A 17,389-nucleotide genomic window follows, 5' to 3' on the forward strand; every position below is an offset into this window, starting at 1 on the left:
CACTGTGTACTCAGAAAAGGGCTATGATTCATCATTGCTCCTGTCTCACACCGGGGGAGCAGGAGCATTCGTAACCATGGGGCAGCCTTTATGATGAAACAGAGGAACGTTGTGCAGCTCTGGGAATGATCTCAGTATTGTGGCAAGCAGGGGGTTTTGAATGCTGTTGGCAGGGAGAAGTAAAGAGAGGCTGAAGTGAACTGCTCGACTAAATCTCCTCCAAGCTCTAGGAAAGCCTGACATAAATCACTGTTTTTAGGGACTTGGTGAACTGCCGTCACAACAGGCTTTATTCTGTTGGCAAACTAATATACAGGAGTGGAAATCACTTTGCTCCAGTAGACTGCAACCTAGCCAGGCATTTTATCAACAGCAAGGTGGTGTACTCACTGGGTTATTCATTAATAACTGTACTACTTGCACATATTAACAGCAATAAACTATACTTTTTACAGGTACGGATGGTGAAGCTTAGATGATTGATTTGTTCCTGTTAAAGCAGCATGTGACCTTTCTTAGTCATCTGGGGCTATCAGGTGGGGTAAGCAGCAGGGTAAGAACTTTCTTCTGCTAACATATGCAGAGTATAGAAGTTGTTCTCAGAGTATGTGGCCTCTCATTTTCTCATGATTCTAAGAATATATATTAGTATAAAGCTCTACTATGGGGAACACTGGAAGGGGCCTGCATTTGCAAATACAATATAAAGCAAATATTTTCTAACTTTCTGGAAGCATGACAGCTCTCACAGATCCTGAGGTGTGCAGGGACTACAGCACAGGACTCAGATTTCTCCATCAAGATGACAGAATCGCTTGCACTTTTGTGCATTGAGATGTCCATGGATATTTCTCCTGTGTTCCAGGGCCGAAAATGGAATTGTCATAGGGAATTTTTGCTAGATCTTTCATCAGTGGAAGGTGAGACCGAAAGTGAACACAGCATTCCTTCAACTACTACTGTTGCCTCAAATTTAGAATGTGTGACTTCCAAACTATTGTGAGATGTAGGCCATGTCAGGCAGAAATAGCATTTTACCCTCCTTGTGAATCAGCCATCTCAGACAAATTAAAACTGTGAAGTTTGATGGAAAATTGCATTTTTTATTCAATTCTAGACAGGCTGACATCAATGCTTCAAAACATCTAATGAAGCATCAAATTATTTAAAATACTTAGTAGAGAGCCTGCTGTCCATGTCTTGTTATTAGCATAATGACCAACGAGCAAATAATTTTTCTCCTGTTTTGTGCATTGTGAAATAAAACAAATCACAGCCTTGTGCCTCACAGCAGCACTTAAATGCAAAGGATGAGAGAATGATGCCCAGAAAAATTCAACAATATTCAATGCCTGTTTGGGAAATTTGGGCTACCTCTGAGTATTACATGGGCTGAATACAACCAATGACAATTTTGAGGGAATCATGGCTAGCAAAGAAAAAGAAATATTGTTGTCATTCCCAATGCCTCTGCTAGTTTATTACTTCTACCTTTTTTGATTGTAATCTCACAAATCCTTGTCAACCACGAAATGGGGGGGGAGGAGGGGAGGAATATAAGAGATCATAGTTGATGAAATCAGGTAAGACAGTTAAACTGTTGGCAAAGTTAGCAGTGCACTGCGCTGGCAATGTTTTCTGACTGTGGGAAATACATATTGCCTTACCCAGGGATTCCACCTGACTCAAGTTTGTTTGCGATATCCACATCCCAGGACCAGACATCAAACTGCCACTTCCGTAGGCCCAGCACTCCGCACAGAACTGATCCTGAATGTATCCCTATTCTCATGTCAATATCATGCTTTGTTCTTGACCTAACATACCTATTAAACAACAGAAAAGGAGAAAAGACCAGACTCATTAAAGTATATGCCATGGGTTTTTGTATCTTAAAAGAGCATGATTAAGGCACAATGTCAAAACCACTTATTCTGTAAAATGAAGAGATAACTTTCTAGGTAGCAGAGTACAGATAGTGATAAAATGACTCTGAAATAGAGATTATCATTAAGTGCTTAATTGCATGCATAGCTCAGTGGCACATGTTATTGTTCCTATCAGACAGAAAGAGAAAGATAGGGAGAGAAAAAGATGTCTGAGTGAGGTGTCTGGACTCAAGTAGTCCTTGAGTTTGGAAGGATAACAAAGCATCCAACAACATTACAAAAACTATTATCATCATCAAACCTACCTATACTTTTACATTCTATTGTATTTTTGGGAATAATTTTCAGTATTTCAAAGCCAGTAATCTATTCAGCAAAATTTTCCAAAGTTAGTCTCTGTCCAAAGGTGAATTATTTTCAGTAGATTTGGCAGAGCATCATTTCCTCTAACAACGATGTAACTCTAAAACCATTCTCCTCTGTTCTGTGAGATAGCAAAGACCATTTCATCTCCCAAAGGTAAACACAAAGAGGCAAGTTTGTTAATAGTCTCAGAAAAGGAAATTTGTCCTAGCACTTCCCCCCCCCAGTTAATATATCTATTTTTTTACTGGATTAAAATAGTATCTTCCTCTTTTGATACAAGACAACATAATATGACACAACATATATAATTAACAGCAACAGGCATCTTAGTAGTGTCTCAGACCTAGGACTGCCTCTTTCAAATGAATATCAAGATACTTCAGTACATCACTGTGAGAAGTTCACAACTGAAATAAAGAGAGCACTTTTCCTGGTCTGCCTGTGTGAAATTATTTGCACCAGAAATCCTATTAGGGCCAGTGTTTATTAATATTTGAATAGCATACTACAGAGAAGGAAAGCACAATGCTACTGCTGGTCTACCAGCAAGGCTGCTGTTTCTCTGTGAAGAGTCTCAGTTCTGTGGTCACTGAAGTTAACAGCAGCACAGCAAGATCACAAGCAGAGCAGGCAAAGAATAAACAGCTCTATTTCATAACTCTGATGCTAACCTGCATTGCCTCAGATGCCTCAGTCGTGACCTTTACAGACCCTCGCTAGAAGAGAAAAAATAAACTGGGTTCTGCATTCAGTTGATGGTCTTTCATTGTTACAACAGGGAATCAGTTCCTCTTTGGGAGATGAAGGGGAAAAGAGTTTTAAACAGAAGAGAAACTATTTGTATTAAAATGTAAGGAAATAAGCAATTAATCTTTATTTCCCTTTCCCTGATGTTCCAAAACCTTCAAGAAAAGCATGCATTTGATATGTTTCAGTGCAGTTGTTTGCCAGCTATGGAAGATCTGTCCATCCTATCAGGAAGCTAATATATTTCACATACCTAAAAAGAAAAGATTAAACAATTTTTTTTAAAGATTTAAGAAGGAATTTATAAGCATTCTGACACTCTTTTGCAATCAAGAGGGCTTGGGATATAAAAAAAAATCACCTGTCTGTAGAAGATGGGACATGGAAACAGCTCCTCTACACAGTAGTGTCTAAATGTTGTGAGAATAGCCAAGAGAAGTGAAAGCACTGTAATTTATAATGTTTTAAAGAATTTGTATAGGTATGCCACTAAAGTATCTAAACCTCCAAGATCATCCAGTCCAACCTATCACCCAGCCCTGTCCAATCAACTAGACCATGACACTAAATGCCTCATCCAGTCTTTTCTTCAACACCTCCAGGGACAGCACCTCCACCACCTCCCTGGACAGCCCATTCCAATGGCAAATCACTCTCTCTGGAAAGAACTTCCTCCTAACATCCAGCCTATACCTCCCCTGGCACAACTTGAGACTGTGTCCCCTTGTTCTGTTGCTGGCTGCCTGGCAGAAGAGACCAACCCCCACCTGGCTACAACCTCCCTTCAGGTAGTTGTAGACAGCAGTGAGGTCAATTTGTACCCTATATAGAAACCAAGCAATGAAGTCAATTTGTAGCCTGTATAGGAACCAAGACACACAAATCTCAGTGGGCAAACCAGGTTACAAATGATGGACAATACGTTCTTCTGTTTTCACAGTGTTCACGAGGGATTGCTGGAATTTAACTTTGGCAGACTTCATATAGCTGTGCTGCCATATTGTGCTCTGCATGATACTACAGACTCTAAACAAGGTCCTGTTGTCCCTTGCTTTATCTATTGTCTTTCGTACTCTCCCAGCTGCTTCTTCCTGTGTGCTGCTCAGGTGATACTTGATCCCAGCTCTTCATCTGCAGTCAGTTAAGGATTTGGCTGCCTGCCTGCATCCTTTGACTGTTCTGTTTTTCTTTCTGCTGCAGTGCTGGTGCACCTGCAGAGCGCTATCGTAACATCCTTCTCTTAGTCACCCTTTACAACACTGTGTTCTTATGCTGATAGGTAGGAAACTAATTACATGAGAGGACCTGACTGAATTGAGCCACAGGCAATATGAGATATATTTAACCAGGTCCTGTCCAGAACATGAATCAAAGCACTATATGATCTAGTCTCGCTCCTATTGCTTTAGAATTTACAACACAAAACTGAGAGAATCACTGTTGAGAATCTGTTTGTGGCAGCACTATTTTTCACTATGCTTTTGTTGTAAGGTTATAAATTGAATAAAGAATAAGTGGTCATATTTTAAAAGTGAGATGTTTGATTAGTGTGTAGAAAGCCATGAAAATATTCTTTTTCTTTAAAATTTCTAGTGAATTATGTAAAGAGAGTTTCATCCTGGTCAAATTCAGCTCCCTAATGGTCAGACTGCAACATAACTTATGAGGTCTTATTTGTGTATGTGCTAGTTTGAAGCTAGCTAGAATGTTTTGATGAGAAGAACTAGATTTCAGGCTGTGAAAAGGAAAACAGAATGATGTCTACTTCACTCATAGGTTTGATGAGAGGTATAAGAACAAGAATCCAAACACAGATAAGGCACTGCTTCTTCTTCTGGGGGAACTGGCTGAGCTGCATTTCTCTCTAGCCTCTCTGCCGTCTCTCTGGTTAATCCACTTTGCTTCCTAACCCACTGGCCAAACCTTCATTCTCCCTTGGGAGAAGGTGAAAGGGCAGTTGGGAGCCCCTCCTGGGGATTCAGGTTTCTGGGAGGATTGTTGTGTTTCTGTATTACCTTTTACCTTGTATGTTTCTGTATATAACTGTAAATATCTGCTTGTATATTGTTCTAGCTGTAAATATCAGCTTCATTCAAATCTCCAGAGCTGGCTGAGTCTAGTCTGGGTGATTTCCAAAGTGTGTGTGTGTGGGTAACAGCCAAACCATCACAGTGTACTACAATAGGAAAAAAATCAATGAAAAACGTTGAAACAGTGACCCTTGAACTACGTTCATCAGTAGGGTAGTTCTCATTTAGATAGAACAGTCTTCTACGGTACTACACACAAAAAACCAAAGAGTGTTCATTTTACATAAGCTCAGGTATTTCACATCTTATAATTCTTCTCTCTAAAATTTTTCAATTTTCAGTGAAACTGCTAATTTCAAAAAATTATTTGCCTCAACTGCTTTACAGGCTTTCTGCAAATACTTTGGCCAAGCACACGCATGAAACTGCACTGCTGATGATCTATAAAGCAGGCCTGTTTACCACACAAATTGTCTGATGGCTTATCTGGGATGAGGCAGATGTGACTGATGCTACTTGTGTCATTCATCTCATTTCATTGATTTTAACCAAATCTTGCCATTTCCTTCTGGACAGTGTTCTTTGATGGGTTATTTAGCTTTTGTGCTGTTTATCTACTTCTGTGTACAAGATGAGACAAAAGCCAGAAATCTTCTTTTCAACCTTTGCCGTAGCTGCCAAAAATCTAAATGCCCAGAACTCACACCTTGCAGGTTCAGACAGCAACACACTGGCTACATCTGTGCTTACCAGTTTAACTGTGAAAGGTTCCATCTATGCTTTGAAATACTTAAAACAGTCCCCAGATGCTTTTTTTTCCTCCTGGCCAGCTAGCTCTCTCACAGTCTGTTCCCAGGTTCAGCAGTTTGCATGCAATGACAACCATTTCCAGGAAGTAATTTGAATGCAACTGCCTGGCTTTGGAAACAGCTGAGAAGAATAGAGTTGGCCACTCTATGTCACATTTTCTTGGTGACAGCTAACAGTTCCCAGGGATGTTTAATTTACTCATCAAGACATAGGCATTATCATCTTCATGCAGACGTAACAGGAAAGCCTATGTGTTCTGCTTGAAGTAAATGAACGTCTTAGCTGAACCTGCTTTGAGCAGAAGGCTGGGCTAGTGACCTTCTGATGTCCCCTCCTAACTCAACTGTTCTGTGCTCCTGTGGTTCAATTACATAGAGAATTACTGGGCTGGGCTCAAAGAACTCGTGGAATTTTCCTAAACGAGCCCAACTGGTATTTGATGCTGACACAAGAGGCTAGTCAGTGAACTGAGGTAAAGTGCTCTTTTCAGCTCAACTCCGAGAACTGCGTCACGCTTGCAGAGGAGATATCCATTATTTTTAAAAGCTAGGTAATGGGATGCATTAAACTATTGAACAGTTTGAAGAACAAAGCTCAGGAATATTACTCACAGGATGCAAGACTTTGCAGATGGACTTTAGACAGCATTGAAATGATAATTTAAGGTAAATATTGTCCCAAGAAGCCAGTTTAAAATAGCTCCAGGGTGAGTTTACCTTGGAATTAGGGCTGGATTCCAATGTCAACAGAAATAATTATCTGGAGATGTTTCACATCATGAGACTTATCATCAATACAACTGACTTGCTCTGAGTTCAGATGGACACCATAGCAACATGGACACATGAAAATTGTTGCTGTATTCCTGCCTCAGATGTATCTGCTCTGTAAGGCAAGAAACTAATATGGAACAAGGGACAGAAAACTTCTCAGCTCTCATGAGACTTTACCTGGAATACCATTTCCAGCTCTGGAGACTACAATACAAGAAGGGCATGAAAGTGTAAGAACAGGCCGAGAGGAGAGCCATGATGATGATCAGAGGACTGGAGCACCTCTCCTATGAAAACAGAGTGAGAGAGTTGGGCTGGTTCAGCCTGGAGAAGAGGAGGCTCCAAAGAGACCTTATTGCAGCTGTCCAGTATTTGAAGGGAGCTTACAGGACAGCTGGAGAGGGACTTTTTACAGAGTGACAGGATCAGGTGTAATGGCTTCAGACTGGAAAAAGTTAGATTTAGATTAGATGCTAGGAGGAAGTTCTTCACCATGAGGGTGATGAGTCTCTGGGACAGGCTGCTCAGAGAAGCTGTGGAGGTTCCAACCCAGTAAGTGCTTACATGTTCTTCCCGATAAAGTGGCTCCTGCCACACACACAGGGCAGGAGGAGGAGGAAAGGAGAGCGAGCTGACCTTGTTGTGAGTCTATAAAGAGATATCAGAATTATGGGGTTGAAAAACAATCTTCTAGTCCCCAGAAAATTTTTTAACCCTATAGCCTCAACCTAGGACGCTTCTCTTGCTAGTCACAGAGATTTTAGAAGCAAGGACAGTGGAGGAAGTGGTAGTGAAAGTAGCAGTCTTTTACCCCTGGAAACAGCTCCTGTCACTTACGCTGCCACAGTATCCCAAACTGAAGAGCAGAAGTGACAGTTACATTATCCACCTCAGTACCCTGTGCTGCACAGGCTGGTGCACCTTACCTACTCATGCTTATTTGTGTCTGGTGCAAGTATTTAGGAAGAAATTCTGTTTTGATTTGAAAACACTGGGGGACATAAGAGCCATCACTTATTTTAGTAACACCACAGCTCATTTTTATGTGCTGCTGCCAGCAGCTAAACATAGCATTTCTGCTTCACAAGTTATTTTTTTGACTTTTCCTTGCACCCTTATAAAAATGTTTAACAAGCTTTTTAAAATGAGGCCACCACACCAAGATTCATTATTCACATCTCAGACTTGACAGTGACAGACTATGCTCTATAATTTATACTTTGGAAGTACTCTTTCATCTTCTTTAAGATTATTTCCTTTACTTCTGTTCACAGACTTTTTGTATTTCCACTTTCTCTCCTGTCTCCTTTATCTCTGAGCCTTCCTTACTATGCTTTATGTAGCTATTCTTCTCCTCACAGCTCAACTCAAAGAGTGGGAAACCAGAGTGAACAAGTGCACTGATCTTTCTGGAGCATAATGTGATACTTAGAAATTATCTCTGCCCAGAAGTACTGAGATACTTTGCTTCTCTAATTTACATCCATTTTAATATGTTTGAGGGAATGATTGTCTCACCAGATCTAACTTTGTTTCATTGTTAGTTCTTAAATTCATGGTCTGCATTTGACTGTCAGTGGAGATATCCATACCCCCATCCTGAATTTCATCTTATAGTCTATCCACAAACTCACCTTTCTGTCTCTCCAGCACAGCTTAGGAATTTCATTAACACACAGTGAAAATGATGATGACTGCTCCCTTCTTACAAAACTTGCCCTCCACACATAGACATAAATATAGAGATGGCTTCTCTTTCTTATAGGTAAAAGCAATTGCAAATTTAGCTTCTCAGTGTTATTTTTGACACCCATTTAGCTTGGGTGCTAATTGCTAAAATTAAACATTGTGATCTGATGATCAAACATTCCACTAATATCTCCTTTCTACCAGCTGCCATACAGATGGGCATTAATATAAAAAATTGAATTTATCCTATGTGAAAGATATGAGAATCAGCTAAACAAATCAATCCCTCTTGAAGAGTCTGATGTTTGTCTTTTAATTTGCATTTCCAACTAAGGCTGAAAAGAGTTCACAGGAGGTTGGGTTTTGCAGCACAGCTGGACTTAGGATTCTTGCTCATGCACAAAATGTGACGAGGCAGAGCTTCCTTGCTTTAAAGTAAGTATCAGATTACATGAAAGCTTCCTGTGGATGAAAGTTGTATTTCAAATTGTACTCAATGGATAAGTGAGCAAAGTACAAGAAGACAGACTGCAATAACAACAATAGCTTTTCTTTCACAAGATTTGTAACTAGACACAGTGACGTAAGCAACCATTGCAGAGAAAATAATGAACTTGGGTTGTTTTGCTGAGTTCTAACCAGTTCCTTATTTCAGCAAAGGCAGAAATGGAGCAGCAAGACTCAAGTCTAGATCCTTGCTACATGAGTTTTAGACCAAGTTGTTAGAGTCTCAATCAACTGTAAATCAACAGTCCTGTATGTCATACAAGATGTATGAAAACACTCAGAAATTCCTTGTATTTTATACAAGATGTATTCCCTGTATGTTATACAAGATGTATGAAAACACTCAGAAATTCCTTGTAAGTCAATCTATCCATGGAGAATTATTGCAGATTTGACATTCTTTGATTCCTGCTGACTATGTAGTCATCAAGAAGATTAAAAGGCAAATTGAATAATGGCACCCTAAGGTGGTAGATTTTTGTGCATGTTCTCACCAGAAGCTACCTGTTTTCAAGAAAGAGGATATGAATCTTAGACAACTTTCAGGAGAAAATCTAGTTTGCCTAATATAAAACTTCTACATTAATTGCATAAAGAATTTAAATGGATACAAGAATCAGGAGTTATAAAAGTACTTGGATTGCTCTCCACTTTTTAAGTGCCTAAATCCTAGAATTTAGGTGAGATGTTGTAGCACAAATTCTGGGGTTTGTTTTAATGTCTAATTCTTCAGTTAGGCTTAGTGCTTGAGCTAAAAATATAGCAAAGATTTAAAAAATAAGACATAATTCCACAAGAGGGAGAAGAAACAACTGTTCAAGTAGGCTTTATGAGAAGTGAAATCCTTGGAAATTTTCTGATTTGCAAGAAGGCCTTGAGTTGGTCTATACAACTTCAATGTAACTGTGAAGTCATCTTCCTCTTCTTTTGGACATAGCAAAATATAGGACATACTAAAATATATTTTGTGAAATCTTCAGATGAAGATAAAATAAACCATAGTCATCAAAATCTCATCTCTAGCAGGATTTATATCTGATCAGCTTCTGCAGTGACCAACACAGTAGAGACTCAGGTTTCTAGAGAAGGATGGGGATTTTTTTTTTCACTGTGTGAGAGATACATGCAAATTTAAGTTGTAACTAACAGTCTGTAGATAGTTTCAAGTTCTCTCAGAAACAAGGACTAATGCATCTGTAATATCCCATGGAAAGATTGCTCCTCCCTATGAACTACACAAGCATACATTAAGATAAATAACATAAGGTCCCTATATTCTGTACAGAAAAGCCTGGGAGAAAAATCATGCTTCCTGAATGGCCAGAAATTCAGATACTGGGATTATCAAACAGAATTGAGGCAATATGAACTGAATTAACTTGGAATGACCCAAATCTTAATGGACTTTGGTCAGTTCCTACTGAATGTATCTGTCCATTGAGATACTAAAAATACAGTATCATTTCTACTGGATTACTGCCTTGGAGATAGAGTTCATAAAAGGGCACCAATGTGTTAGAGACTTCCACATGAAGAAGATTCAGAGAAATTTACTATCTTAGAATAAAAATGACTTACAATGAATGTGCTGCAGGTGCAAGCAAATACAAAGGACTGGATGTGTGCCTCCAAGATTTTTTAACAGTGCTGGTAGATTTTTTCATCTCTGTGTTCTCTAATTCATGTTTCGCTTTCACTGCAGGGATTCCAGAAGCAAAACATTGCTTGCTTTGTGAAACATTTAGCCTGATATAATTGAATATAATCTTCTTAGAGAACATTGTTTCATATTCATTATTTGGTTACATTTTCCATTAATTAATTTTTATCAGATTCTTTCTCTATTAAGATCTCAGTAATGTAGCTGCAGTATGCATTAAGTATCTGATGCACTTAATGAGATACACTCAGATTAAGGTGTGAAGCATTCTGGAGGAAAAACAGAGAAAGAGATTGGACAGCAAAGCATCCATGGAAAGAGGAGAGTGGTCAGGGTAAACAACACTGTTTTAAGGAAGACAGCTACAGAAGAAAGTGTTGGCTGAGAGAAACTCAGTAACTTTGCTGCAGAGGATTAAAAAAAAAGAAAGGAAAAAAACCTTCTTGAGCATTACATGTTGGCCACTGTCATGGTCAATCATTGGACTAACTCTATACATGAATTGCTGAAATACTGTTATTATTAATCCTGATTTCATGAAAACAAACTATCAGCAACACAACTATATTTACATGATAGGAATGTATCCCTTAATTAAATCACTTCTAGCAGTTGTGGTCGTAAATACCAAACTTAATTTAACAAGTAAAATTTGCTAATATGGCAAAATTTTGTTCTTAATGGTTTTGTTTGTGAGCTAGTTCCCAAAGTACTACCACTAGTAGCATTTGTTTATTTCATTAAAGGGATTACAGGAAATATTTTAAGTCTCCTTCTCTTGAAAATGACAATGATACCAAGTCAGGACTGTTAAGAACTGTGAAACCTATTACTTGCAATGCACATAGGGCTATTATGTCACATAATCTGAAGCAGCATAGGTTAATAGAACACATTTTGTCTGCATTCCCATGCATACCATGGATCCAAAAAATCCAGTTCCTTTTGCAGAGATAATCCTGAGGTCTCTGAGCCACCATAGGAATTACTTGTCTAGTAATAGCATTCACAGAAAAAAAGCTCACAACACTGTCAGAAACAACAAAACAAGAAGAAGGGGTGAAAAACAAAAGCATTACCTGATAGTTTTGATCATGCTAAGCCCCATTTCAACGCAGCAATGGGCATGATCCTGCCGAGGTTCTGGAAGCCCTGACACACAGTAGTAGCAGTCTCCCAGGATCTTTATTCTGAGGCAGTGATGCTCCTATAATTAAATGCATTAAAGGGAAAGAAAAGATTAGCAGCTATTTCTTTTTCATAATTTTAAGATGAATGTGGAAGTGGTTGAAAAAAGTACCAAAAAACCCCAACCCAAATCTTGTTAGATGTTTGCCACTTGTGATTGGTGAAATCTTGATTTATTTCACTTTTGAAATAAAGTACCTGTAAATTTTCAGTAAGAGAGGATGAGATTTTTCTGTTATGATAGTCAGAGATGTCCTTGCTGATGGTAAGAAGAGTATCATCAAAGCTAGGCTAGAAAGCAGGCCCAGGATTCAGTAACACCAGCTGAGACAATGAACAACCCATTTCAGACTATATTCCTCCCAAGCATCTTTCATACCCCCTTTCTAGATTTATTTCTCTCACTGATAGTCCTTTCAAACCTACATTTTTCACAGTTACACTCAAGCATTCTCAACAGCTACAGGAGTTAATCAAGTACCTGCATTGCAAGGACATCAGAGATGTCTTGCATTTTGACTTGTACTGTGGACAAACTATGTTTACTTGGCAGCCTGCTAGAGACTTCCTTTACCCTATGAACAAATACTGAATTGAATTTCTTAAATACATATTAACAGTATCCTTATATAGTGAAACAGCACATTATGGTGTGAATAGATCATTATTTAGAGGTCCTTTTCTAGTGAGCAGAAAAACCTGGACTGATGAATCTGTTGCAGTTCCTAGACAAGCAAAATGAGTGAACCTGATGAGCTGTAAACTTGCCCAATGTTTTCTTCTCACTTGACACTCACAGAAGACAATCAGTGCACAGAGGACAGAACTGCAAGCCTCTAGAGACAGACAGTACTACAAGCTGAGTAAGGGAAGGTAAGGGTTTTTTTTTAATGCTGGATAATCACTGAAATAATAAGTGCAGTGTTAGCACTCAATCGGTAAAGGCTCAAATGACATAACATTAAAACACAGAACAGTAATTATTGGGCAGTAGGATAATGATTTATAAAGAAGGCAGCGGAATTTGATGTATTTTATTTCTTGTCTCCTTTTAGTACCTTGGAGCAGAGGCTGCATTAACCTAAGGACTGGAGATACACTAAATTCACTGGGGAAGAAACAACTTTATGTAGGCTATAGGAGCAAATTTGAATGTTGACTGTATCTTAGTGCCATGGTCTAGTTGACTGGCTAGGGCTGGGGGATAGGTTGGACTGGATGATCTTGGAGGTCTCTTCCAACCTGGTTGAGTCTATGATTCTATATGATTCTATCTCAGGAGCGGAGTATTGGCCAAATAAATAGAATTTCTGGTTATTATTTCAGATTTTGCATAGGAAGAATGAAGCCTTACAGTTAGCCTCAGACAACTTTTCACAACTCTTAGAGTGGCACACTTGTATCCACAGACTGCAGAAGTCAGCTGAAGCTTTAAGAATGCCAGCCAGGGTAAAATCTGCTGTATGCAGAGGGCCAAAGTAATCTGCTTCACTCCAAAATCTCCTTAAACCATCAACAGGAGCTGCTGCCCGAGACTTTGACTATGTCTCCAGGTAATACCATGTCTGGCTCTCAGAGGGCAATGCCTACCTACCCAAGATTTGCAAGGAAATTTGAGACTGAAATTTGGCTTCTGAAATGTCAAAGTTCATGTACAACTCTTGTCCTTCCTTAACGTTTTCCCTTCAACTGCTCTTTAGACCCACACAAGTGAACGCTGCATATTTTTCATCTGGTTGCAACTGAAACTGTCTCTTAAAATACACAACAACATCTGGGTTTTCCACATTTTCTCCTCAATGGACAGAATTAGAAATTTGATTTTACTGCACTTTTCACCTTTTTTTTTTTAAATATATATATAGAGTAAAGCTGTGAAATATTGGTCAACAAGAAATATAAATCAGCACAGCCCTTTAGTGGGCTTCCTTAAGCTTCTCTCTGTCTTCCCTGGCCAGAGAAAATGCAGAGATAAAGGGATTATAAAGCAGAGATGGTAAGGTTCTTTGGCTTTTCTAATAGAGTCATTGAATTGATTCATATTCTAATGACATCTGCTGTCACATCTACAAAGTAGAAGGAACATTTGTAACACAATGTTGGTTCAATGGAAGCAGAGCAAAAGGCAACACTTCAACTGCATTTAGACCCACTTCAAACACACTACAATAATAAGCTCACAGTGAAGTAGAGAATAGGGGAAAAAACAGTCAATTTCCAGGAAAGAAAGAAAGGCAAATGTGAAGCAGTATGATATTTTAGAATTATAAATACACTTTTACATGAGTATTTATCCTGCAGTCTTGCATCTACAGTACCTGCCTTTCCCATGGTGTGGGAATCCTCTATTAAGTGAGCATCTGATTCAACATAGTTAGAGAACAGCCTGCAATGTAAAAAGACCTCACCTGTTTGGTTCTTAATGACCACTTAAATTGGCTGAAATGAAGATTTCATTAAAGACAGATAAGAACTCTGTCACCTGGCTTCACGTGCACTCATTTGCTGAAAATCAGAACAAGCCTGGCCATTTATAAAGGATGTAGCTTTTGTAAGAATAGGAGAGAGGAATCTTACTGTGCAATGAGATGTACTAATGAAAGTTCAGTATATGGAAAAGTTTAGTGTACATGTCATGATTCATCACCTCTACTCTCACTGATAAAGCTCATGAAATCATCTGCTGAGTGAGGTATCAGAACAAGAATGACCATATATAGGTGGCCATGTGTCAGCCAGCAGTAAAGGCTGCAATTACAAGGGACAGACAGGTAATGCAGCCAGTGAGGCCTGGGGGTCTGTTCAGGTCACAACTAAAGCAGCTGGCCAGGCTTCAGTTGTCCACACATGAACCTATGGTGCATCATGAAGACCTCTGGGTATGTGAGGCACACACACATGGGACTAACAGGTATGACATAAAATGTATGTCCCTCTGGAGCAGTGCAAGGGTCAGGCAGGGTATCTGTATTGGCACAGGAACCAACAAGGAGCACTTAAATGATTTCTTATCTTCCTTACTTTTCCTATTAGTCAAATCATTCTCATTTAAATGTGAACTGTGTTACAGTCCCACTATATTATCCTTATGCCTTTTATTCTTCCCTTGTTATTTTTCCATACCTATTCCAAAGTCAACTGTGAATTTTTTATTAGTAGAAGTGTTTCAGATACAAGATAATTACCTGCCAGCAAGCACAGAGGGCCAATGGCATCTGCCTTTGGCAAAGGAAGCCTGTATAATTTCCCATGTTTCCCTCTGTTAGCTCTGTAGTTCAATCACATCTTCAGTTTAGACTCGATGCTTTGTGAGGCTGGTGCCATTAGCACTGTGAGATACATGGCTATTGTGTGTAGCCACGCTGTAGGTGTAAATGGGTGACTGAGGTTTGGAAGGGCCTACCTATTTTTGCTGGTATAAAATGATAATAATGCATCCAAGACTTTCCTCACACTCAATACCACTTCCTAAAACTATCTCAGCACAATGGCATCAAAGAGTTGCAGATATTACATCAAAATGAAGGCAAATACATAAACTTGTAAGAAGCAGCTGTAAACTGAGTTAGCTATTTAAATTAAAAAAAGTCAGTCATACAGGACCTTTGATGGAGCAGATACTATGCTACAGTGTTCAATCCTTACACTCCTGTGAGCCTGATATTGCTGTCTCTTTCATTCTCTTCCCCTCCCCTTCCCATCAGCAATTCCAGAAGCTGTCCTTGGCCACGTAAATGACAGCTGATATTATGCCTTCTCACCAGGATCACACCTTCACATCAGCTTCATACCCCTCCTCATGTTGACTTATTAATATCATTCACTGAAGGTAGCAGTTTGTCAGCATGTCACAAGTAGAAGCTTTTGCCCCTTTATTTGCAGCTTCTCATTTGATACAAGTGAAAGTTTAAGGGGCCTGATTCTGCCAAGAAGGGTTGAAATCAATAAATATTTTGCCTGGGGATATTGAGCAAGCTCAGACATTCCACTGCTTATAATTCTAGATTAATTCAGTGGCAGTTGCTAAGAAATCTTTTGCCAAAGCACCTTAATCCAGGACAAAAGAACATATGCAGATTTTTCATAAATAATTACCTCATATATGTGAATGATTTATGTTGAAGCTTATTAAATACACCCTTAGAGAGTGCAAACGAAGCAAAGCAAATTGGCACGAAGAGAAGCTGAAGAAATGAGTTGCTCAAATATCAAGTTACTGAAAGACACAGTCAGAAACTTCATTAATATTTCTGGTTTCCTTTGGCTAAATTTCTGATGAGGGGAAAGAACTTATTGCATTTTAATAATTATGTCTGATTATCAATCCTGCCTGTGGTGAATTAATCACTTTTCCTACTTTTGAAGGGAATTCTGTAGCCTAGCAAGCAGATCACAGAAAAGTCCATGTCTCAATTTCTATATCTTTAAGCTAAAAATTTAGAACACAGTGGATAAAAAATTGCTGAGGCTTTAACTGCAGGACAAAGAGATCATACAAATAAATGTCCTTTTAAAAGGTGCCCAGAGTGGAGGGAGGCAGGGACTTGGTCTCTGCATACGATAACTCCATCCTGAAATATTTTCCAGAGGTATAGAAAACATAGATAAGAGGCCATTCTCAGCATGAATGGGCTCGAAGCCAAAGCTTTTAATCTGCAGGCTGTTCTGAGGTGGGCTGGAAAGAGAGGTCCATCCAAATTCATCCTATTGCAGTTCTGTCACATTGGGAAGCAGAGCTGGGAACTTGACAGCGGCAGAGGGAAGGAAGCTCTTGAGTAGAGTGATGCAGGCAAAAAGGAAGCCCAAGTCTGGTTCACAGCTGAAATAGCTGTTTCTATTTTTTATACACATAAAGAGAAAAATATGACAATCTTTCATCCTCTGCCTGGGCCAGGGAATACTTACATATAGCCTTCTACTAAATTCTTGTAACATAGTTTAATGGATCATGTATTTGGTGTCTATGGTTCCACTGAATAAGAAGCGTGGTTACTCTGGTTTATCATATGAGCACTGATGAGATTGGAGAGATAAAGTGTCCATTTTATTTGTATAGGAAACTCATGGATTTTAATCTGTCAGGGCAAGATTTCTACTTGAGTATCAGTGCTTCATAAGAAGGATGGATCCAAACTCAAATCTCAGACTGCTTGTGTGTTCGTCTTCGTGCATGTGTCTAAACTAAAATGCAGCAGCTTGATTTTATCTTTAGGTCTCGGTGATGCTGGACTACATCTCAGCTGCTGCTGCACCAAAGCTTACAGATGTCTGATCCTTTATTTAGAGTTTTACTCTTCCCTCTTTGTCACATCTAAATCTACACGCAGTGTAGATACAGTTAGAAATATGACAAATTACAGTATCAGCTGACATCTAGCACTACAGAGAAGAGGATAAACATGTCAAAAATAGCAATTATTTCATCAAAGCAGGACTTTTTATTAGGTTTAACTATCTTACTGAATTTCAAATTATTTCCCTTCTCTCCTCAAAACTTCTGCCTAAGAAAACTATTAATTATGCATCTGTTTGGACTATTCAATAGATGAATATTTTCTTTCAGTTCTGTTTTATGCCAGTACATTTTTCTTTGTTTTTAACTGTATAGACATGAACTGTCAATAAATGTAACTATTTTACAGATATCACAGAGTGATGAGAAAGCTGCATGTGCCATAATATTACATTTCTTTCTTATAAGAAGTATTGAGCTGAGTTCTATTTTGTATT

The 17,389-nt window shown here is 38.9% G+C and overlaps 1 protein-coding gene across 1 annotated transcript in view; it reads right to left on the minus strand.

Annotated features, from left to right (window-relative positions):
* Positions 1 to 17,389, minus strand: part of ADCY8 (adenylate cyclase 8) — a 128,678-nt gene that overhangs the window by 49,381 nt on the left and 61,908 nt on the right. Inside the window, 2 exon segments of the mRNA XM_064154291.1 lie at positions 1,668 to 1,826; positions 11,551 to 11,678. Of these exon segments, the coding sequence (XP_064010361.1) occupies positions 1,668 to 1,826; positions 11,551 to 11,678 (287 nt within the window).

The sequence above is a fragment of the Pogoniulus pusillus genome, chromosome 14 (assembly GCF_015220805.1).
Source record: "Pogoniulus pusillus isolate bPogPus1 chromosome 14, bPogPus1.pri, whole genome shotgun sequence".
Lineage (NCBI taxonomy): Eukaryota > Metazoa > Chordata > Aves > Piciformes > Lybiidae > Pogoniulus > Pogoniulus pusillus.